Consider the following 23,396-nt stretch of genomic DNA (forward strand, 5'->3'; position numbering starts at 1 on the left):
GAATGGATCGTTGCTCTGAATCACTTTACCCAAAAAATCCAATATGAGGAAAGAGACTAAAACTTTTTATTCTGATGATGCTCTATCAGTCAAAGTATCTTTTAAATAATGCTCTTAATTGCTTTGAAACAAATTCTGACATTATACTAATCTCAAGCTTTGTTGTTCCTTTTAGAACTCCTTCAGGAATGTAGTGATTCATGGATGTGATAAGGGTAGCTAAGATCAAAATCTTCTGGGAACTTTTCCTTAATAAAATGAATTCCCTTGCAGTCAGCTTTTTAAAAACTGCAAGGTTTTACAGCAGGTCTCATTTCCTTTCCAACCCACATGAAATTTGAAAGTGTCAGTGGGAAACTAAATCCTTGCGATGAAGCCGCTTCTAAATGCTTGCTGGTAATAATGAGAGACAGGAGAATTAAAAAAAGAGAATAAGGACTTGAACAAAGTAAACAAATAGTCATTTGCATAAGAAATTTCTCTGCCCTCTCACATGCCAGCCTTAAGAGACTTCAACACCAAACAGTGATCCACACTATAACAATTGTAAATGATGGGCATTTCCATCAGAAGGACTACAGAAAATACATCCTCATATTCTAATTTAAAACTTCAGGCATGGATTGATAATCTTAAGTGGAATGTCCAATGAAAACAAGAAGAACAATAAAATCCCACAGAGGTGGTGGCAGAAGGAGGCTCCGACCTGGTTTAGCTCCAGCCCCGCCAGGGACTGGCTGGACGGCCCTGGCAGGTTGCTTAACCTCTCTGCACTCGGGTCTCCTTCTCCATAAAGTAGGAATAACATCACCTGCCTTGTAAGTTACAGAAGGCACGTAGAGTCCCTAGCAAGGGGTCTGGTGAGAAGCATCTAGTGAGTGCACACTCAGTGTCCACTGCTTGCCTTCTTTCTGGGTCCAGGTAACATGCTACAGTGGTCAAAGAAGCCTTTCCCAACTTCAGTACTCCTCCCTGCTCGGGACTTCTGAAGTACCTGAACAGTTGAGAGACAGAAAAGGAAAGGGACAGAGAAAAGGAATTTGAAGTAGAAGAACAGTGACGTGGACTAAAATGGAAAAAACAGTAGGAAAGTTAGAAGAAGAGTAAGTAGTTCGGGTTATCTGGAGCCTGAAGTATACAGATTGGAAAAGGTAGGTTCTAGAAAATGATGCTACCATTTTTAGAGTACCCTGTACACCCTAAGCATTCAATAACGAGGGTGGTTTATCCAACAAACTATTGTCACATGTGCTGCACAGTCAGTCACCAGTAGTGAGGGGGGCACTGGGCCATTCTTCCTCAGAGGAGGGAGAAAGCAGAATGCGACTCAACAGTGGGCTGCCTGCCTTTCCCAGAGCGTCTAACCCAGAAGCTGCAACAAGAGACACCCCAGGGAGGGGGCAAGGACGCTAGGAAGCATACTACTGGTAGATCTGGTGGGCTCCGAACACTACATCATTTTATGGCAGGTTCACTCTAATAGGCCCCAAAATGATTAGTATTATAAGCAATCTAGCTTTTCATGCACTTTATATTTAGTGCATATTATTTCTATTTAGCTGCATATTTATTTCAAAGGAGAGAGGAAAAGGAGAGCAAATAAAATGGGTCTCAAGTTATATCTTTGTATGCTTACAGTCGACAAAGAGACAACAGCTCACCACAATCACCACAAAAATTTTCAAAAATGAAGAGCCCACTTACTTGCCAGTTCAATGATCTCCATCCTCTCCCCGTCGACATCCTGACCTACAAAACTTAAGTCATTATGCTCAAGTTGGTTGATCAGGCTAGGATTCACCTGGAAAAATAAGAAATTAAGTGTCTTTGGACAGCAGAGCAACGCAGACGTATCAGCTTATGAAAATGTCCTCCACCAACTGGGTGGATTTTCCATTTCGGTGATGCTCTAACTAGGAGTTAATTTCTATTTCTATTCAAATCTCAAAGCCTATTTTTAAATTCATGATGAACCTGAGAAATAGTTGGATCACAGCCCTTAAATTTGGGAGGCCCATCTTCTACTGTCCAAAATGAGTTTCAAAAAGTAGGACTGTGAGACTACATCAAACTAAAAGCTTTCTACACAGCGAAGGAAACCATCATCAAAACAAAAAGGTGGGGAATTCCCTGGCAGTCCACACTTCCACTGCAGGGGGCGTGGGTTCAATCTCTGCTTGGGGAACTAAAGTCCCGCAAGCCACGCAGCATGACCAAAACAAACAAACAAACAAAACAAGGCAACCTACTGAATAGGAGAAGATATTTGCAAATCACGTATCCGATAAGGGGTTAATATCCAAAATATATAAGGAACTCATACACCTCAACACCAAAAAAAAAAAAAATTAAAAAATGGGCAGAGGATCTGAATGGACCTTTTTCCAAAGAAGACATACAGATGGCCAAAAGGTACATGAAAAGATGCTCAACATCGCTAAATATCAAGAAAATGTAAATCAAAACCACAATGAGCTATCACCTCGTATCTGTGAGAAAGGCTATCATCAAAAATACAAGGAATAACAAATGTGGGAAAGGATGTAGAGAAAAGTCCTACAATGCTGGTGGGACTGTAAATTGGTACAGCCACTAAGGAAAACAGTATGGAGACTCCTCAAAAAATTAAGAGTAGAACTACCATATGACCTAGCTATTCCACTTCTGGGTACCTATCCAAAGAACATGAAAACACTAATTCAAAAAGATGTTCACTGCAGCATTATTTACAATAGCCATGATATGGAAACAACGTAAGTGTCCACTGATGGATAAAGAAGATGTGAGATTATATATATATATATAGCAGTTGAACTGTTACTGGTTCACAAGTGGGCAGGTCATCTTAATTGACCCAATCAGGTTTAGGAGAGATGCATGTTGCCTCACTTGCCACTGGCAGCCATCTTACAACTATGAGGGAGACCAGCCTAAAGACAAAGCAGACACACAGAAAAGGGTAGGGCCAAGGGACTCCTAGACAAAGCAAGAGCCCTGATTGTACCATGCCTGGAGCCCGCCAAGCCTCTGGACCACCTATTACCTGAGATAACAAATTTCCTTATTGCTTAGGCTGGTATCAGTGAATAATGAGCAGGAATTTTGACTCTTCACAGTCAAAAGCAATGTAATTGGTACACCAATTAATCCCTGAACAGACAATTTGCATTTTGGGGAACGTAGGCTTCTCACGCGGCAATCTCAACAGTAACTCCTCTTCATCATGCGACACTAAGCTTCGTGCTCAATGTAGCTTCCAAGAGGCTCCCAGACCAAGAGTCCATCATGTGATACCCAGAGCCACATCCCTATCCCGAGAGGCATTTGGTTCAGATCATGCAAGTACCCTTTTCCCAACTCTGCCAAAATAAAGGGCAGGAGGTTCAGGATAAGGATAACAACTTTATCTCGGTCTAAGAGACAGCAGTTAGGGTAACAGAGAGCCCTGAAATGTCCCACGTGCAGATACTTAAAGATTTTGCCTTTGGAAAGCCAAGACCAGAGTCTCCCCACCCCTACCCGCCTCCTCTGGGAAATCTGGCACTTCTCCCCTGAGCCCTATGGACACCAGGCCGGACAGCTTCTCCAGAGGCCCGCTTGTGATCACTGGGGTTCCTCACACTAAGCATCTATATTCCACAGTAATTCAGTGTAACAGCCATACCTCATACCGATGTCTGTGTCTTTCTTCTATAAAAGGAACGTCACCATAAAGTTTCCCTGCAAAGATATGAAAGTGAAATGAATATTGTAGTAATCAGCTTTGGAACCACGTCCATGGCGTCTGTGGGGGGGGAAATCTCTTTGCTCTCTATCCGTCTATCAGAGGCCTAAAAATGAACCAGACTCTAGATAGTAATCTCGATTCTCTTTTCCTGTAGGACAGCCATAGCTTCTTTGAAACCCCGAAGCAATTCTCAAGTAAGCCGTCAGCAGTGCACAGAGGGAAGCCCACCATGGACTCCAGCAGAGGCCCTCCTTTCATACGCCTGCCTGCAGAACGGAGAGCCCCAGTGACATCTGCACCATCACCACTGTGCAGATTCCCAACGGGGCTCACGTTACAAAAGAAGAAAATGAAACCAAGGGAAGGGAAACGAAAGCAAAGGACTTGCCCAAAGCCCCGCCCCGCTGGCCATGCCGTCCTGTCTGGAGCCCAGGCCTCCTCACTCCCGGCCCAACGCTTTCTCCACTACACCAGCCGCCTCTTCTTTCGCACGTGTGGTACCGGCCACACTGGTTTACACCCCACCTTAAAAATATGACTATCCTTTGACTAAAATTTGACCTCTAAGAATTTACTCCAGTAAACAAAAACGAGGACAGCGATGTAACCACTAAGATGTGACGTGCTGCGTTATTAGCAGGGGACAATCGGAAACCAGCATCACCTCAGGAACGGAGGGCTGCTGGCAGGAATGAGAGCACATCTCCACCCACAGTTCTCAACCAGGGGTGTGTGGCAGAGAATCACACGCGCGGCTGCTTAGACAGGCCCGTGTCGCAGCGGGGGCCACAGCCCAGGGCAGCATCTCGGGCACAGCCTGTCTGGCGATGGACACGGGGGCCAGTGGGACGCCCAGTGACCCCAGTGTGAGGTGGAGAGGAGCGGGGTCTGTGACCAGACACCTCTCAAGAACACAGGGCCCATAGAGCACGTAGAGAAGCATGATGGCCAAGTGGGTCACAGCACTGGAGCAGGCACAGGGGCCGACGACTATTCCCTCCGCACCGGCTCTCAGCACGCAGACCCCAGGCTCACAGCCCGGGGACGGGAAGACCTGCCGACAGCGCTGGAACACATTGCCGAACCCCAGCAGAATCAGGAGCAGGGCTCGAGTCCACAGGCAGGGGATTGCCAGACTCTCCAAGGTGTCATCAAGGCCGCGGAACAGGATGTTTCAACCAAGAGACCGAATGTCTCACATCTCGCTTGAGCTTTTGACTTGGATACAGAAAACTCAAACTGGCTGTATTCTCTATGACTAAGTGTGATCAATTATCATGACTGAACTTCTACTTGCAATTCTGTGCATACAAACTGAGTTCCCTGGTGGCGATGTTAATGACAGTGAGGATTTAGGTATGTGCCTTGGAAGAAAAATGGGCATAGTGGGGGCAGGGAGCTCCTTTGAGAGAACTCCAACATGCCACTGCCAGGGGGTCATTCAAGACAGAGCCCTTTGTACTCAAACTATCGGTTCATAAAAATGAAAGAAAAAATGGAAGATGATAGCACAATAATGCCCAGTTGGAAAGAATGGAAACACTTATACCCTGAAGTTACAAGAAAAAGCAGTTGAAACATCTGGACCTAACTTTGAGAGGATTCTGATTCTCCTCTGACCTCTAACTTTGTCATTGATCTTTTCCTCCTAGAGTCCAAAATGTCTTCTCTCCTTCCTTCATTAGGACAGATGACTAAGCAAATCCAATAACAGAGCCTGCCAATACTAACAGAGATGGTGACAGAAATGGCCAAAACCTCCAAATTAGGATATAAGGAATTATATCTGAGTCATCGGGACTAGCAGGATATTGCACGAACTTTTGAACCTGCGTGGCTTGTGCCTGCTGCCTGGCTTAAGGCAAACTTTGTGTTTGCTATGAAATCCCAGAAGTGGCAGGAAGAGGGGAGATATAGTGACTCTGGAGCCAGAATGCCTGGCTTTATATTCCACTATACCATGTAATGGATGTGTGACTTGGGCAAATTACTGCACCTCTCTGCCTCAGCTTCCTCATCTGTAAAATGGGGGTGATGACAGCCTCTACTTCATAGCGTTGTGGTGAGGACTGAATAAATCAAAACACGTGAAACACTTAAAACAGTAAGTAAACCATGTGACTGGTATTGTTATCTCTAGACTATGAAATCCAAACAGAAAGAATGGAAGCTAGAACACAAGTTGTACAAGATAGGGACCCATCCCCTCTATTCTTGAGACCAGTGTCTAGCATATAAGCAGGTACTCGATACATATTTGTTTAATGAATGAAGCACATATATGGGGCAGGGGGTGTACGTGGTACACGATGAAACATGTTTTCAGAACTCTGGAAATGCTGTTTTGTGCATTCAAAATCTTTCTTAGTCACTGACAAATCTATCAAGAATGAATTTATGAAATTAATCCATTACCATATCCATGAAAAAAGAAAAAAATTTTAATTTCCATTAAAACTACATGTTGAGAATCAGCTCAGAGTGTTACCAGATGAAAACACCTGAAAATCGAAAACTAAGAATTCTCACTGCAGGGTCGCCCTGGCACCAGGAATTCTGATTTCGATGCTCTCAGGAGAGTGCCCAGGCACGTGGGTTTTTACAAAGCACCGAGTGACTCCCTGTGCAGTCCTCGTCAGTAACCACTGAGCCACAGTATCACTGAACGTGCTGTTGGGGGGACAATCAATGACAAGCGAGATGCTGGATGCTGCTGGACGCAGACTGTATCCAGCTGTGGACTGAAAAGACTAAGGGGTAGATATGCCATGTTGTTAGGAGCGCTTCTCTGGACGGATTTATTGAGCACACGTGCCATGTGGTAAGCCTAGGCACAGGGGACATCCTCAACGATGACCAAGTGACATGGTCTTCCTTCCTGTCCTGGTCTTTTTGGAGACAAAATAAAATGCAACAGAGATTAACTGCACATAAGCTTAATGTTCACTTAAGAAGCACATAGCAGCAAAGCTTTAGAGAAAGACCCCGATAAGGTCTTAGGACCTGCAAAATACTCTCAGTGTAGGCAGCAAGACACCAACAACGCATATAATAGCATCGTCGGACACAAAAACCCTGCCGAATTACACCTTCTCCTTCTCTAATTCGCTACTGGGTAGATTCTGTCTCATATATAATATATATTTAACCCACTAACGGTCCTGCCAATCCCCACCCTCCTGTTAATAATCCTAGCGTCTGAACCTGAACCTTTCTCTTTCCTTTTCAGAGCAAAAACTTCCCCCACAAAAATCTATACAAGCTAGAAGGTGGAAACAACCCAAATGTCCATGGACAGGTGAATGGATAAACAAAAATGGTATATACATGCAATGGAATATTATGCAGCCTTAAAAAGGAAGGAAACCCTGACACATGCTACCATATGGATGAACCTTAAGGACTTTATGCTAAATGAAATAAGTCAGCCACAAAAAGCAAATGCTACATGACTCCACGTATATGAGGCACCCGGAGTCATCAAATTCTTGGAGAGAGAAAGCAGAATGGTGGTTTCCAGGGGCTGGGGGAAGAGGAATCAGGAGTTGTCATTTCATGGGTAAAATGTCTTAGTTTCGCAAGACGAAAAAGTTATGGAGGTCAGCTCCACGACAATGTGAATATACCTAACACTTCTGAACTGTACACACAGAAACGGTTAAGATCACAAATTTTATGTTATGTGTGTTTTACAACTAAAATTTTAAAAAGTAAAAGGTAAACAGCCCCATGCTTGCCGCCACCACTCCCTCTTCCTCTGACTCCCCCTTTATCCAACACCCCCATCCCCGCCCTTTGCAACCCAGCTTTCATTCCTGTCATTTTACTGAACTACTCTCTAAAACCCAGCAGATCTGTCCTCAGTGAGGACTGGAGTAACGCCCCCATCCCCCATCTGTGACCTCTGCTCCTCTCTGGACTCCCCTTGCCCCGCCTCCCTGACCTGTGGCCTCCACTGGGGACAGCTGCCCACGCTTACACCCTCCCTTCCTCTCCCACCTTCACTCCCCGGGAAGCCGTCAGCTTCATTACCTCTCTCTCAGAATACCTGCTGTGCTTTTGCACGAATATCTTTTAACTGCTGCACCAGTGTCTTAATTTGACTCACTTTTAAGACTGCCCAGAACCTTGCCCTGTACTAATTAGGCATTATAGGAGCTAGAGCTCTCTTTGTCTGTGCAAGGATTTGCTGGTGTTTGTCTAGAGATCCCAAGAGGCTGCCCAGAGTGCAGATTTTTGGTGTATTTGGCTTGCAGTGTCAGCAGACACACAGTTTTTAATTTTTAAATAAGTTGCCAACATTTAAGAATCAGAAGATTTCTCATAAAACTCTGGATTTCCAGATTCTCTTAAAAATTTAGAAGACTGGCAACAGTGAATCCACAGTCCTTCATGCAACTATGAGCTATAGCAGTTACTCCTTTGATGGGTCAAGTGCTTGTCAATTTGCCCCAGGCCCCACCACTCCCTATGGCCTCTCTAACTCTGAGGCCCACTGTAACTGCCATTGATTGTTGAGCTTAAGCCATGGCATTTCTCACACTTGGCTGTGTAACTCGTTCACATTCCCAACCGGGGCCTACTGGCCCAGCTGCTCAGTCCAAGGTTGATCCAGGGTCCTTCCTCAAGCCAAGCACCCGATTTCAACTGGCTTTCAGAAGCCAGGGGTGGGCTCTTCACTCCCTGTTCTCCTCCACAAGACACTCCTCCTGAAACCTGCGGAAGCCTGTCTTGGGGCTCGCAGTGCGAGGAGGCTCAGCTCTGGGAGCTGTTTGGGGGTTTCTGTCCCCTCTTTGATTAAGGTCCAGCCATTTGGCAGAGTGAGGTGGTCAGGAGTTCGGGCTCTGAAATCAGCTCAGTGACTGTCTAACAAGTGACTTCGCCATGCTACGACACGGTTCTCGCGTGCAAAATGCGGCTGGGTCCCAGGGGTGTTGACAGGCATAACTGAAAAGGTGCCCATCGTGTCCTAGTGACCGATACTTAGAAAGTGCACGGTCCGGTATCTTTCTCCTTCTCCATTTTTTACTTTTGGATTTTAGCAGATCATTCCTTTAATTTTTAGAAAACATCTCATTTCTTTTAAGTATCTAAACTCCTCCCCTTACCCTAATTTTATTTTTCATGTTCTGCTTTTATCTCAATTTTCTATTATGAAAATGTTAATTTTCTAGTTTAAAAATGCTAGTCCTTCCCTTTAACTCTGCACTGCAGGGTCACATGCTTTTCCATTGCTTGTATCTCCTTTTATTCCCACCCACCCACCCACCCACCCATCCACCCCCTTTTAGTATTCTCATCGCATTTTTTTAAACTCTATTCTTAGATTTTCTGCATTCTTCTGCTAGACCATATTAGCAGGTTGGGGAGCCAGGAAACCAGAAGGGAGGGGCTTGAGAGAACCTGCAAGACAAAGGGGCTGCCTGCCCCCCACCCTTCGGCTCACCTCTCCTCCCCAGCCACTGGCCCCGTGAGAGCCCATTCTTAACACAGGCCACTAACTGAAGTTTATCCCGAGCTCTGAGAGAATCACAGGTCAATACAATAAACCCTCCCCATTCACGATCCCAGCATCGCACTGCAATAGTGCTTTCCTGTGCCAGGTGCTGTTCTAAGGACCCACGTGCATAGCTGATTTAGCCCTCACAAGGCCCCCACAAGGTAGCAGCTCTTCTGATGTCCATTTTCTAGATGCATAACTGAGGGTGAGCAGCTACACAGCCAGCGACTGAGAGCTGGGGATGGGGCGGTGTGACTCCAGGGGCTGGGTTGTAACCACCTCCCGAGTTCCCACAGGTGAAGTGCTCAGGACAGAGCTGGTCCAGTAAGGGGGATATAAATGCTTTAACCCCTTACAATTAAAGGAGCTATGTCCCAGACCTGTGAGCCCCCATATCCACGAATACACTTTGCTGGGAAAGCCCCAGCAAAAGGCAAGAAGCAGCCGGGGAGAGAGAGACCCCCAGTGTGGGCTGTCCACGGGGAGGCTGGCCCACTCCTCTCCCGAGGTCCACCACGCTCCTTTCAAACTCCTGTCTCAGCGCAACATGACCTTCTGGGTCCCTAACTCCCTGGTGATCTCTTTCAAACTGTTTTATAAATCACCTCATTAACCCAGCCAAGGTTTTTTGTGCGGCTGGTTTTTTCCTCAAACTTCCTAACAATCTAATCACACAAGGAACTAGAAGCTGTTTCTGTCTATCAACGCTTGGATAAGAGATAAGAAAGCACAAGCAGTTTTTCTAGCCTGAAAATTTCTTCCCCTTATCCGCCTGTCTTTCAGTTCTTTCAAACGTGAGATTAAACCACTCTGCATTTCCAATGCCATGAATTTTACCCAGCTTCTTAATACAAGGACTCACTCAATACCTTCCTAATTGGCCTCTTGCCTCTGTTCTCTCAAAACAAAAACCTCTTTCTCTTACAGTAAAGCAGAACCAAGCCTTTCAGTCAAGTCCTTCTCCTTGTTATGAGGAAATGCAGACAAGGTCCCCAAAAGGAACTAAGTCTTTTCCTAAACTATTCAATTTTCACCTGCTGCGTCCAGACAGCATCAACTCACTGTCCCCATGTCACCTGCCCTGAGGATGAGGGTCACGTCAGAACTCTGATGGGAAATCACCAGGACCTGCTCTCCAGCCGTGCGCACTGCACAGCAGGGGGCTCCTAATTCCTTCCAATACATCATGCTGCGTCTGCCACTGGACCGGACACCCCTGGAGGGCAAAACAGCATCCACTCACCTTTAACGACCCCACGGCCCAGCCCCACCGTGCTCAGGGGCTGGCCCTCTCCCTCCTCTGCTTCCCCGGGTGCAAGGGTGCTGGTTTGGAGGGCAGAGTCACGCGGATTGCATACACAGTTTGGGACTGCTTTAAACTGGGTTTACTCTAGCGTTCCTACCAGCGCACACCCACACCAGACTGTGCAGTATTCAAACACGCTACCTGAATGGTCCCAATAACGTGTTCCTGCTGCTGGTGGCAGTTCGGTTCAAAGACCACACTTGGCACAGACAAAACAGGCTTCTTTTCCTGGATGTCTTAGCAACATACTTGGGACCTGACCAAAAAAATTAAGCCAGGGACCTATAATATTTTGGACACACTATCCAACAGGCTGTCAGCTGTCCCCTGAATGAACTCTGAACCTTGTCTGTATTGCTTTGTACTTCAGCATGTTCCCAGCTCTCACACTCAGTTGAGAGCCACAAGCAAAACAATAAAGTTTCTGAAGTCTTAAAACCCTCTCATACCAAAGTTCCTCGGTGCTCTCCCTGGCTCCCCTCTCACCTGAGCCTGACCCCCTCCATCTCTAGCCACACCTCAATCTAGATTTCTCACTCTTCAAAGCACCCCATTTAAGACTTAACCGCTAATGTAAAAGAGATAGCTAGTGGCAAGCAGTGGCATAGCACAGGGAGATCAGCTCGGTGCTCTGTGACCACCTAGAGGGGTGGGATAAGGAGGGTGGGAGGGAGGGAGACGCAAGAGGGAAGAGATATGGGAACATATGTATAACTGATTCACTTTGTTATAAAGCAGAAACTAACACACCATTGTAAACCAATTATACTCCAATAAAGATGTTTAAAAAAAAAAAAAGACTTAACTGCTTTGTACCATATCCCCCTGCTTTTCAAAAGTCATCTAATGAGTTAATCAACCAAGTAATGGTATCACTATAAGTAGACAAGTCCTACCATCTACATTCCCAGATAAAATGTGTGTGGTTTGTAAACTGAGGCATAATTTACATGCAATAAAATATACACATCTGAAGTGTTTGACAAGTTTCACAATCCTGAAATGTGTGTTTAAAGAGTCACGTTTTGGAGAGTGATCGTAACGGTGGGCTGTGGAGCCAGGGCCACGTGTTCCGGTAGAAGACTAAAAACAACGTGAGAAGAGCAGCCGAGGCCTGTCCCCCCCACCCACCCATGGCGAGCTGTTCCACCTGTGGGCCCTCCGCTTGCTCAGGTGAACAGTACAAAGGCTGGACCAAATGGCTTCTGAAAGCCGTCTTGGCCTTACTCTGTCACTAAATAGGGTATTTAGGCAGGCAAGTGGACAAGTGGGGAGATGTCCTTGAACGCCCCCCAGGAGGGTAGCAGCCTTGCAGCCTTGGCCTCTTGCTTCAGCCTGTGCTTCTTTTGTTCAGATGGGGTTTCTGTAAGCCGTGGCAACCCCAAGGCAGGACAGGATTCCCCTTTGTTCAGCTCTCGAACTAAGAATGGTTTTTACATTTTCAGATGGTTAAAAAAAAACAAAAGAAAAAGACTGTTTCATGATGCATAAAAATTACATGAACTTCACATTTCAGTGTCCATAAATAAAGGTTCATTGGAACACAACCATGCTCATTCACTTGCATATTTGCCTATTGCTGCTTTCACGCTACAACACAGAGTTGAGTAGTTGCATCAGAGACCATATGGCTCCAAAACTGAAAATATTTACTATCTGGCCCCTTACAGAAAAAGCTTACCAACCCTTGCTTTAGACCATCTAGGTAAGAGACTCTGGGCTGGTATACCTCTCTCTTTCCATATTAAGTGCTGGTGGAGACTTCAGACATGGGTGGTATACAATCAAGTAAACCAACATCTGGAAAGGGGAAATTTCCACTTTGTAGAAATGAAAACAAATGCAAATTAAAGGACAATAATACAAGGCCCTTTTTGTTGTTGTTAATAGAAAAAGAAGAAAAATAATAAAAATATTAGCAAAAAGACTAGAGAAAGCAAGGACACGACAGTACAGTTAACATCATTATGAACTGGTTCACCTTTTCTTTCAAACAATCCAGCAGAATTATCAGCTGTAAAAGTGTTCATACCCTTTGACATAATAGTCTGACTCCTGGAAGTCTATCCTAAAGAAACAATCAAAAGAACAAAAGAACACTGGGTCAAAATGTTCACATCAGCATTTTTCTAACAAAATGACAGAAGCAAATAATAGACATGAAGACTAAATACATGAAAAAGTTTGCTACTATAACAGACTAGATAAAAACTAAGGATGATAGGGACTTCCCTGGTGGACCCGTGGTTAAGACTCCACGCTTCCACGGCAGGGGGCCCGGGGTTCAATCCCCGGTCGGGAAACTAAGATCCCGCATGCCACGTGGTGTGGCAAAAAAAAAAAAAACAACAACAAACAACTAAGGTTGATAGATAAAGTTTAGAAAAGACCATGAAAACTTAAAAAGAAAAAGTTTAGAAAAACAAGGAATGGAGTACTGACACATGCTATAATGTACACATACGTTTAAACATTATGCTAAATGAAAGAAGCCAAACACAAATGCCAGAGATCATACCATTCATCTATATGAAATATCCAGAAAAGGCAAAACTATAGATTAAGGTAATGGGCTCAGGGCTGGAGGGGGTGGCGGTGATAGCTAAAGGGAACAGGGTTTCTTTTTGAGGTGATAAAAATGTTCAAAACTTGACTGTGGTGATGGTTGCATAACTCTGTGAGTTGTACACTTTTAACAGATGAATTGTATCGTATGTAAATGACACCTTAATAGAGCTGTTTAAAATTTTTTTTCAAGGCAGGCAAAAGATGTTAATTAAGCAACAAATTTTGGTGTTATGTTTAAGATTCATAAAAATCATCAATGCTACTTTTAGGTCTACTGTAAAGAAAAACAAATCCTAAATCAGTCTTATTTCCATCAAGACAAGTAAAAATTTTAAATATATTGAACACAATGCTCTTTTTAAAAAGCTTAGTACGATTATAACTGAATCTTTTACAGTAGATAACAATTTTAAAAGATGAAATTTCTCACTAACCATTTTTGCCTCTTAGACCACTATTTGAACAAAGTTTCAAAGTATTTAGAAACATCTGAAAGCCAAACAATTGCTGCTAATACCCACAAAGAGAAAAAATTCTTATATTCTTAAAGAAAAAAGTCACTTAAAGAACACTGGCTTCTCACCCAGAGAGAGTAGGGAAATATGTGCACTTTAAAACTTTTCCTTTTTCAATTTCCTTCTTGCTAGGAAGCTTTATATTCCTTAGAAGCTGTTTATCAGCCTTAAAGGAGAACCTCATATTTCTAGTCTTATTCTTCTTTGAGGGAAGAAGGCATTTTTCTAAGGTATTCTTATAACTTCACAGGAATGATGCTGGACGCCCGAGAAACCTGGGTTCCCTCCTGTGCATCCGGGACGGGCGGGGTGGGGGGTGGAGGGGGGAAGGTGAGCAGCGCAGGCATCTGTCCTGGCCACTGCTGTAGTATCTCCAGAATCGAGCACAGTGCATACGGCGCAGAGCAGGCACTGAGATACATTTATCAAATTGAATTAAGGGTTTTGGGGTTACATTAAGTTATTCTCATATGTTAATCTATGGAAAAAAGTTCCACAGAAATTAGAATAACCTTATCGGGACTAGAAGATCAGCAAATATCAGACAGTGAAGCACATCATATTTTCCTTACCGCATGCTGGAGCTACGCGGGGAACAGAGAAATAGACTTCTGAGACATAACTGGCCCCCTTCTCAAGAAGTTCAAAAACCAGCGGCTCAAAGCAGTCAGACGTGAAACAGTTAAACAGGGAGCTGGTTTCGATGCAGCGGAGAAAACAGTGGATGGGAAAGAACTGAGCTGGAATCAGGGCTGTCCTGGTACAGGGTCAACCCCAGGAGCATCGGTAAAGCACAAAGCGGCCCACTGGCCAGGGTGTGGTGGAGGGCAAATGAGAAGGGGCATCCATGTGTGTTCTACCAACCCTTTCAGGGAGAGGAATGGGGAAGCAGGAGGACCAGCGAGTGCAGAGGCAGGGAAGGGGCGACAGGGACGGGACGGGAGAGCTCCAGGAGGACTGTGGCCAGGCACGGCCATGTAAATGATGCCTGCCATGTTATAAAACAAATGATCTGAGAAACTTACTTAATATTGAATTTTCAGTTTTGAAAACAGTTCTTCTTATTCCCAGCCTCATCGTTCCTCCCAAACTGCCAGGGTTGTGTTCCGGCATATCAATCACCTTAGAAAACAAAACAAGTCCGGTTTTGCCATCTTGTAAAAACGTAATTTCCCACATTTCAAGCTTTACTTTTAGGGGATGCTCACTGGGTAAGGATGTTCCGTAAACAAGCAAATCCGATCGTTCCTTCCAACCTTCCTATTCAAACACGGTCATGCTTTTATACACTCCTCACAGTATGCCACCTTTTCATCTCTGCTTCTCATCTTTCATTCAAATCACAGGTAAAAAACTTATCAGGAGCATCTTTATAAGCTCCCTCCTGTCATTAGTCAAAGTGTCAGTTCCAGGCGATGTTCACACTTCACCTTCTGGGACCTTCCGCTTTGGTCTTCACGTCCCTTATAATAACAACCCTCTCCCACCGCCCACTCCACTCCCTAAAGATTTTCCATAAGCAAATCTGTCCATTTTGGAAAAGGATACCAGAAGTACAGTGGTCCCTCAGTCACCAGGGGGACAGGTTCCAGGACCCCTCTGGATAACAAAATCCTTGGACGCTCCAATCCCTTATATAAAATGGTATAATACAGTCAGCTATCGGTATCTGCGGATGCCGAACCCATGGATACGGAGAGCCAACTGAACTTATTTGCAGAAAATCATTTAGAAGGATTCTTTTTTTTTTTGGCTATGCCATGCGGCATGCAGGATCTTAGTTCCCCAACCAGGAATCGAACCTGTGTCCCCTGCAGTGGAAGCATGGAGTCTTTAACCACTGGACCACCAGGGAAGCCCCCTAGAAGGGTTACTCTTATTTAAAAAATTAAAGAAAAAAATAATATATATATAATCCATTCTACCACATTCCATAGGTAGAAACCTAAGTGCCACCCTGGATCTCTCCCTCTCCCTCATCTCCAATGTGTCAAGTCCTATCCACTTACCGGCTCCAGACTTCCTGCATCCATCCACAGCTCCCACCACCACCCAAACCACAGCCCCTCACCTGGACTGCGGCCAGAGCTCACCAACTAGACATGCCCCACATTCACATGTCCCCCCAACCCTGCACACTGCAGGCAGAGTGGTCGTGGTGTTTCTCCTGCTTGAAATCCTTGACTGCCTGGTACTGGCCCAACCTAGCCCTTCAGCCTCACTTCCGGTGACTTTCCCCTCCTACCCTGAGCTCTGGTCGCTGAGCCTTCCTTCAGTTCCTCAAGTACATCTTCCTTCCTCCCACCATGGAGACTTTGAACATCTCCCTCTCCCCTACCCTCTTTTCCTAAATTAATCCGTCCCTAACCTTAAGATCTTAGCTCAAGTATCCAATATGAGCTTCCGCAGGAGTTGATATTAGCAGGCGCCATACCCTAGTCAGGGTCCTCTATCAACATGCTCCCCGTCACCGTGCTCCCCTCCGTTTGTGTGTAGAGTGCTTTGTGCGCTAGACTGTGAATCGCTAAGAGCTGGGGCACTTTTTGCTTTTACCATCGCATTCCCAGCCCCTAGCACACATGGAACTGGCATCTGGTATGCACTGAACGAATGCAGGGATGATTGAATGAACTCAGACCAAATAATTTCAGATTTATCTTTAGGATTAACTCACAGGAATGCAGACACGTGATTTTTATGAAAAGTCTGTTCTTGTTAGCCAATGGTCTATTTTCGCAATTCTGTTCACTGCAATCTCATGGTTTTATTTCATCTTTAAGTTGTTAGAACAGACTACAGTTGGGTGAGTTAACCTGTTCTAATGGAATTGCTCAAGTTTCCTCTCATAAAACCTTTCTCTCCTTGTTTTTTCTATACCCTAACTGCTACATGTTGCTCTATAGGAATCCTTGACAACTAGAATTTTCCAAGAACTTGTATGATCTTATCAGCGCTCCAGAAGAACTTTCTGAGCCATTTGAACCCTGTGGCCCGGGTACACTCTAAGAGTCACTGAGAGGAAGGGGTGGAGAAAAAACTTGACTACACCCCTTGGCAGATGGAGCGCTTGGTTCTGAAGTGTTTTTGGCCTTGGCGTGTCTTTCCTATCTTCTTGGGTCGGCTAATTACGGCTAGATTAAGTATTACAGGAGTGAGGTGAGGAGAGGGCATCAGCTTCCAGTTCAGAAAGCTGAGCTGTTTAGCTTTCAGCCCCTTGGGTATTTTCTAGGAAAGGACAGATAAGACTACATTACCTGCCACAGACTCGTAAGAAGTCCTAGGTTGATTCACAGCTACAATTTCCGCTTCAGTTGAAGACAACCTGAACCCTTTAGGAAGACCACAGCAATAAACTCCCCTGGTTTCTTCTTATAAGTGCACTGTGATGCTTCAAGTCAGCCTTACTTCCGGCATTGGGTTTCTCCACTCAGGAAGAGTCTTTTAATGTAGTTTGTTCAGTTATTGGCATGTTTGGAATTCAAGGAATGTTCTGGTATAAACCACTGAAAATGGAGTCAAATGACCCAATGAAGAACAGGAATCCTCCCTTACTGCTTACTTGGGTTGAATCTAACAAACAGAAGGCCAGAAAATATTTCCAAAAGAAATATTTCCAAAAGCTAAATGCAGTGGGCACAGGGCTGCCTAAGGGTCTTAAACACTCCTCCAACATAGAGGGAAGTCTGGAAATTCCTGAAAGAGCAATATGAGAACATTGTTTAGAAACATGAAATATCAGGAGAAACAGCTATAAGAGTTGAGTGTGGTAGACAGGAGGTGAGGATTACTGAATTTTTTCATTATAGGCTTTTTGGAATTGTTGGTTTTTTTTTTTCTTTGGAATTGTTGAACACTTAATTACTTTAATGAAAATACAAATTGAAGGCCCAAATAGTGAAATATATTGTGTAGGCCTTCCACTAGGGTATTAGTACACATTATCCCTGCTGTTTTCAAAAGCAATAAATCAGACCTTCTCCTGACATGATAGCACAGAAAGAAATCCCAAGGTGTAACTGCCACAGTGACCCTCCAATTAAAATACGCTCCCATAGAAACCACTGGAGAGGCAAAGAAAACGGTAGACCAAAGATGGGGGAGCAGATGCAAGTAGCTTTCCAACTCTAAATGATGCCCTGGACAGCAGTGAAAGGAGAAAAGCAGAGCAAGAACTGACAGGGGGCTTCTTCCAGGGATGCCCATCACACATTCAGTGGAAGGACGTCCAGGCCATGAAGACCTTCAACATGGCAGAAGAGTAAGACATGGAGATCACCTTCCTCCCCACAGATACATCAGAAATACATCTACACGTGGAACAACCCCTACAGAACAACTACTGAACGCTGGCAGAAGACCTCAGACCTCCCAAAAGGCAAGAAACTCCCCCACGTACCTGGGTAGGGCAAAAGAGAAAAGAATAAACAGAGACAAAAGGATAGGGATGGGACCTGCACCAGTGGGAGGGAGCAGTGAAGGAGGAAAGGTTTCCACACACTAGGAGCCCCTTCGCGGGCGGAGACTGAGGGGCGGGGGGAGCTTCGGAGCCGCGGAGGAGAGCGCAGCAACAGGGGTGCGGCAGGCCAAGCGGGGAGATTCCCGCACAGAGGATCGGCGCCGACCAGCACTCACCAGCCCGAGAGGCTTGTCTGCTCACCCGCCGGGACGGTCAGGGGCTGGGGCTTCAGTCGGAGCGCAGGGAGAGGACTGGGGTGGCGGCGTGAACACAGCCTGAAGTGGCTAGTGCACCACGGCTGGCCGGGAGGGAGTCCAGGAAAAAGTCTGGAGCTGCCGAAGAGGCAAGAGACCGTTGTTTTTGGGGGCGCAAGGAGAGGGGATTCAGAGCACCGCCTAAACGAGCTCCAGAGACGGGCGCGAAGCTGCGTCTATCAGCGCGGACACCAGAGACGGGCATGAGATGCTAAGGCTGCTACTGCCGCCACCAAGAAGCCTGTGTGCGAGCACAGGTCACTCTGTCCACACCTCCCCTCCTGGGAGCCTGTGCAGCCCGCCACTGCCAGGGTCCCATGATCCAAGGACAACTTCCCCGGGAGAACACATGGCGGCCTCAGGCTGGTGCAATGTCCTGCTGGCCTCTGCCGCCGCAGGCTCGCCCCGCATCGTGCCCCTCCCTCCCCCCGGCCTGAGTGAGCCACAGCCCCCGAAGCAGCTGCTCCTTTAACCCCGTCCTATGGAGAAAAGGGAACCCTCTTGCACTGTAGGTGGGAATTTAAATTGATACAGCCACTATGGAGAACAGTATGGAGTTTCCTTAAAAAACTAAAAATAGAACTACCATACGACCCAGCAATCCCACTACTGGGCATATACCCTGAGAAAACCGTAATTCAAAAACAGTCATGTACCACAATGTTCGTGGCAGCTCTATTTACAATAGCCAGGACATGGAAGCAACCTAAGTGTCCATCAACAGATGAATGGATAAAGAAGATGTGGCACATATATACAATGGAATATTACTTAGCCATAAAAAGAAACGAAATTGAGATATTTGTAGTGAGGTGGATGGACCTAGAGTCTGTCATACAGAGTGAAGTAAGTCAGAAAGAGAAAAACAAATACCATATGCTAACACATATATATGGAATCTAAGAAAAAAAAAGGTTCTGAGGAACCTATGGGCAGGACAGGAATAAAGACGCAGACCTACTAGAGAATGGACTTGAGGACACGGGGAGGGGGAAGGGTAAGCTGGGACAAAGTGAGACAGTGGCATGGACATATATACACTCCCAAATGTAAAATCCATAGCTAGTGGGAAGCAGCCGCATAGCACAGGGAGATCAGCTCAGTGCTTTGTGACCACCTTGAAGGGTGGGATAGGGAGGGTGGGAGGGAGACGCAAGAGGGAGGGGATAAGGGGATATATATATATGTAGAGCTGATCCAGTCTGTTATAAAGCAGAAACTAACACACCATTGTAAAGCAATTATACTCCATTAAAGATGTTAAAAAACAAAGAACATCCAGGCCAGGCTCCAGCTGGGAGAACAGAAACACTCCAGAAGGGGACAGCTGGGGAAGGCAGAGAACACAGGGTACTTCTGGTCAAGCCTGGCCAAACCAGTTGCCTTGCAGAGTTAGCAGGCCATCCTACCAGCTCTAAAGATGACAGTATGACTGCCTCTCAAGTTACAAACAACCTGATTGAGCAACAAAATTAAGGAAACGTCTTTGTTCTTGGCATTCCTTCTGCAAAAAGCCTGAGAGACAGGAGGACATCACAGTTTTAAAACATATCTTTTACCATTACTGGGGTGGTTAAAGAACTTCAGATATGCTTTAGTTTTAATCCCAACATTTTCAAAATACCCTAGATTTTGCATCTAAGAGGAAAATGCCTCTTCCATTGCAAAAGGGTCGCCTCGGCCCATTCTGAGTTTGCCTAACTACAAGCTGTCATCTGATCCCCACTACAGATCTGTCGTTTCTTGGAACCGAGCCATAGCGCAGAAGAAAAATAAAAAAGGATCAATAAGTAACGAATATTGGTGGTGATAAAGCTTTAGGAGATGTAAATGTACCATGTAAGGATAAACACGGCCCTAATTAACCTTTACCAAAGTTTCTGCAGCCCATGATAAAAGTGTAATGGGTTCAAGACTTCAGGAGTCCTGGGTGCCTTAAACAACAAAGTCTAGGGAACTTAGGTTCTCTTATCAAAGATGAAATTCCCCCCGATTTTTTTTTTTGGCCACGGAGCGCGGCTTGCAGGATCTTAGTTCCCCAATCAGGGAACTAAGCCTGAGCCTCGGCAGTGAAAGTGCAGAGTCCTAACCATTAGACTGCCAAGGAATTCCCAAAGATGAAATTCCTGAATGGCAGTGTGGGAAAGAGTGCAAGCCTTCTGACCTACCTGACAGAACCCTGGTAAGGCCAGCTTCTGTCCAGTCCCTTGCCTTTGGACATTTCATTTGGGGACACTAGAGGAGACTACCTCCCAGCAGACCATCTTCAGTAGCTGGGCAAGCTACAGCAGCCTCCATCGTTGCAGACCAAATCTAAACCCTTCCATGTGGCACGCAGGTTCCACCTCATTCAGGAACCATCTATGCTCTCCCCACATATTCTGACCCGTGGTTTCTACCTCAGCTGGATAGGTCCATCACCGATGGCGCCTCTGCTCCCCTCCCCTCAACGCCACTACATACATACCGCCTCTTCACTACTTTCCCTGAGATGGCTTCGCCTCACCATCCCACGTGGGCTTGCGCTTTAGGGGCATCCTCCAGTTCTCCTTACCGTGCCATACTTAATACCAGGGTTATGCTCACCGCACCAAACAAATGACCTACACAGTGTTAATTCATTTCCAATAAGTGGTAGGCTGAATAACAGCCCCCCCAAAGATGTCCTAGTCCCCAGAAACCGTAAGTATGCTGCCTTCCATGGCAAAAGGGACTTTGCAGGCCTGATTAAGCCTCTTGAGATGGTAAAATTATCTGGGGGTTATCAGGGTGGGCCCAACGTAACCACAGGGTCTTCATAAGAAGAAGCAGGAGGGTCAGAATCAGAGATGGAGATGTGACAACGAAGCAGAGGTCAGAGAGAGAAGGAGAGAGAGAGACTGGAAGAGGCCACATGGCTGGCTTTAAAGATGGAGGAAAGGGCCATGAGCAGGCAGTCTCTAGAAGCTGGAAAAGGCAAAGAAATAGATTTTCCCCTAGAGCCTCCAGAAGAAATGCTTCTGAGCTCCAGACCTGTAAAAAAATAAATTTGTCACTAAGTTGGTGGTAATTTGTTACAGCAACAATAGGAAACTAATACAGTCCTTTAACGTATACAACTTTAACCTCCTCCATCATTTCGTATATGCGTCTCCTCTCAGAAACTAAAGTGTGGGCTCCTCACGCACAAGGACTAGATCTTCTTCTCTAGCACCATCAGAGTTCAGCACAATGGCAGGTTTGGATCAAGCGCTCCATCATTAAATCTCCCTGGATTTTAATCAAAAACTAACAGAGGAGGCCCAGGGACTGGTCAGTGGGCCTACAAGAAGTAGAGGGTCTCTGAGACCAAGTTGCAGACGGAAGGGGAGAGGGGCAGTTGCCTGCTCTGAGGCCAAGGTACGCTGTGCCCAAGCTCACCTCTCACCTGATACAGGGCCGGTACTTCTCTGCAGCATCAGGGCAGCGTGAGGATGGAATCTACAATGGTGAAAGCATTAAGCAGTCCTAGAAATATGTAGATATTTTCTAGTTTTTTTGTTTGTTTGTTTGTTTTTGCGGTACGCGGGCCTCTCACTGTTGTGGCCTCTCCCATTGCGGAGCACAGGCTCTGGACGTGCAGGCTCAGCGGCCATGGCTCACGGGCCCAGCCGCTCCGCAGCATGTGGGATCTTCCCGGACCGGGACACGAACCCGTGTCCCCTGCATCGGCAGGCGGACTCTCAACCATTGCGCCACCAGGGAAGCCCCTCTAATTTTTTTAACTTGGTTTTTTCCACCAGTAAAATAAGGTCTATATTACTTCCACTAGGAAAAGAACATTCTTATACCTTCAGGTGTGATCATGACACTTAAGTCCTGCCTCTGAGCCTCACACTAACATTGACCAGCTCTCCTCACAGAAGCCCTACTCCCGAGACGGGGCAGGTGGCATGGTGGCTGACGGTGCGGGCTGGCTCTGGACTTGAATCCCAGCTCTGCCAGTCCCCAGAGACGTGACCTTGAACGGGTCCTTGACTGTCTCTGTAGACTGGAGGTAACAGCTGCATCCACTTCACACGGGTACTGCGGGATTTCTGGAGCTAACGGGTCGGGTAGGGGGGCAGCACACAGCCCATGGTAAAAAAAGCAGCCCTCGATAGTCCCAGGCTCTGATAAAGAGGCCTCTGCGAACTCTGGCACCCAGGGCAGAGGCTGGAAGCGAAAGGTGAACTCTGTCATGGGCGGGGGGGCTCCCTTTTAGGGACAGCTGCTCTTTAATAGTCACGGTCTCTCCCAAACCTCAGCATCAAAGACAACACAAGCCCACAGACAGCATTTTACACCCATTTTGCTTCGCAGGGCCTGGCTGCTGACACTACCCTCTTCCCGAGGTGCTTTTTGAGGCACTGCTGCTGTGACCTTCGAGCACAGTAACCCGGCCACGGAGACCTGTGGTACCCCAAGCTTGTAAAATAAGTTACTCTTGGCTTTCCCAGGAAAAACTGAAGTCTGTCCAAAGATCAAGCAATTGAACGGTGAGGTGAAATAACCTTTGCCTCTCCATTTTTTCCATTACCCATCTTGTGCCTGTCATGTTCTCCCCCTTCTCTGGTTTCAAAATGCACTCTTTTGGAACACACCCTGTATTTATCGCCCATCTCCATATATTTTTAGTTAATGTTTCATGAGAGTATCTATTGGTGGATTTCATGTTTCCCACTGCAGGTTTACCCTCACGCTTGAGTCCACAGGTAAAGAGAAAAATAAGAGGCGAGAGATGTGACTTGCAGAGGTGAGCAAGTGAAAACATAAGAGGACCAACGGGGTGTTTTTCCCGTTGTTAGCGTTACCACAAGCCTAAGTTTTGACAACAAGCTGCACTGGGCCTGTTTTAATCAGAGGTCTTCCCTTGAAACTAGAGATTTGTAGCCTAAAAGACTGTTAACCAATACTGTTCCAAATGTTTTTCTTAGGGTTCATTTTATATACACACATGCTCACACACACATGTGTTCATATATACATTTCATGTGTTGTATACAACATATATTATCTCATACAATATATACTTGTTAAAATCATATAGTTATAATATTTATATATGTTAAT

General features: G+C 45.8%; 1 protein-coding gene across 2 annotated transcripts in view; it reads right to left on the reverse strand.

Moving 5' to 3' along the window:
- The window catches only part of CTPS2 (CTP synthase 2), a 107,774-nt gene that overhangs the window by 17,769 nt on the left and 66,609 nt on the right, over nucleotides 1-23,396 (reverse strand). For both annotated transcript variants that reach the window (XM_065900346.1, XM_065900345.1), the window contains exons 14-16: nucleotides 14,642-14,738; nucleotides 3,665-3,720; nucleotides 1,705-1,801 (exon numbers count right to left, since the gene is read on the reverse strand). In XM_065900346.1, coding sequence (XP_065756418.1) covers nucleotides 1,705-1,801; nucleotides 3,665-3,720; nucleotides 14,642-14,738 — 250 coding nt within the window. The remainder of the gene's footprint in view (nucleotides 1-1,704; nucleotides 1,802-3,664; nucleotides 3,721-14,641; nucleotides 14,739-23,396) is intronic.

This window comes from Phocoena phocoena, chromosome X (assembly GCF_963924675.1).
Source record: "Phocoena phocoena chromosome X, mPhoPho1.1, whole genome shotgun sequence".
Lineage (NCBI taxonomy): Eukaryota > Metazoa > Chordata > Mammalia > Artiodactyla > Phocoenidae > Phocoena > Phocoena phocoena.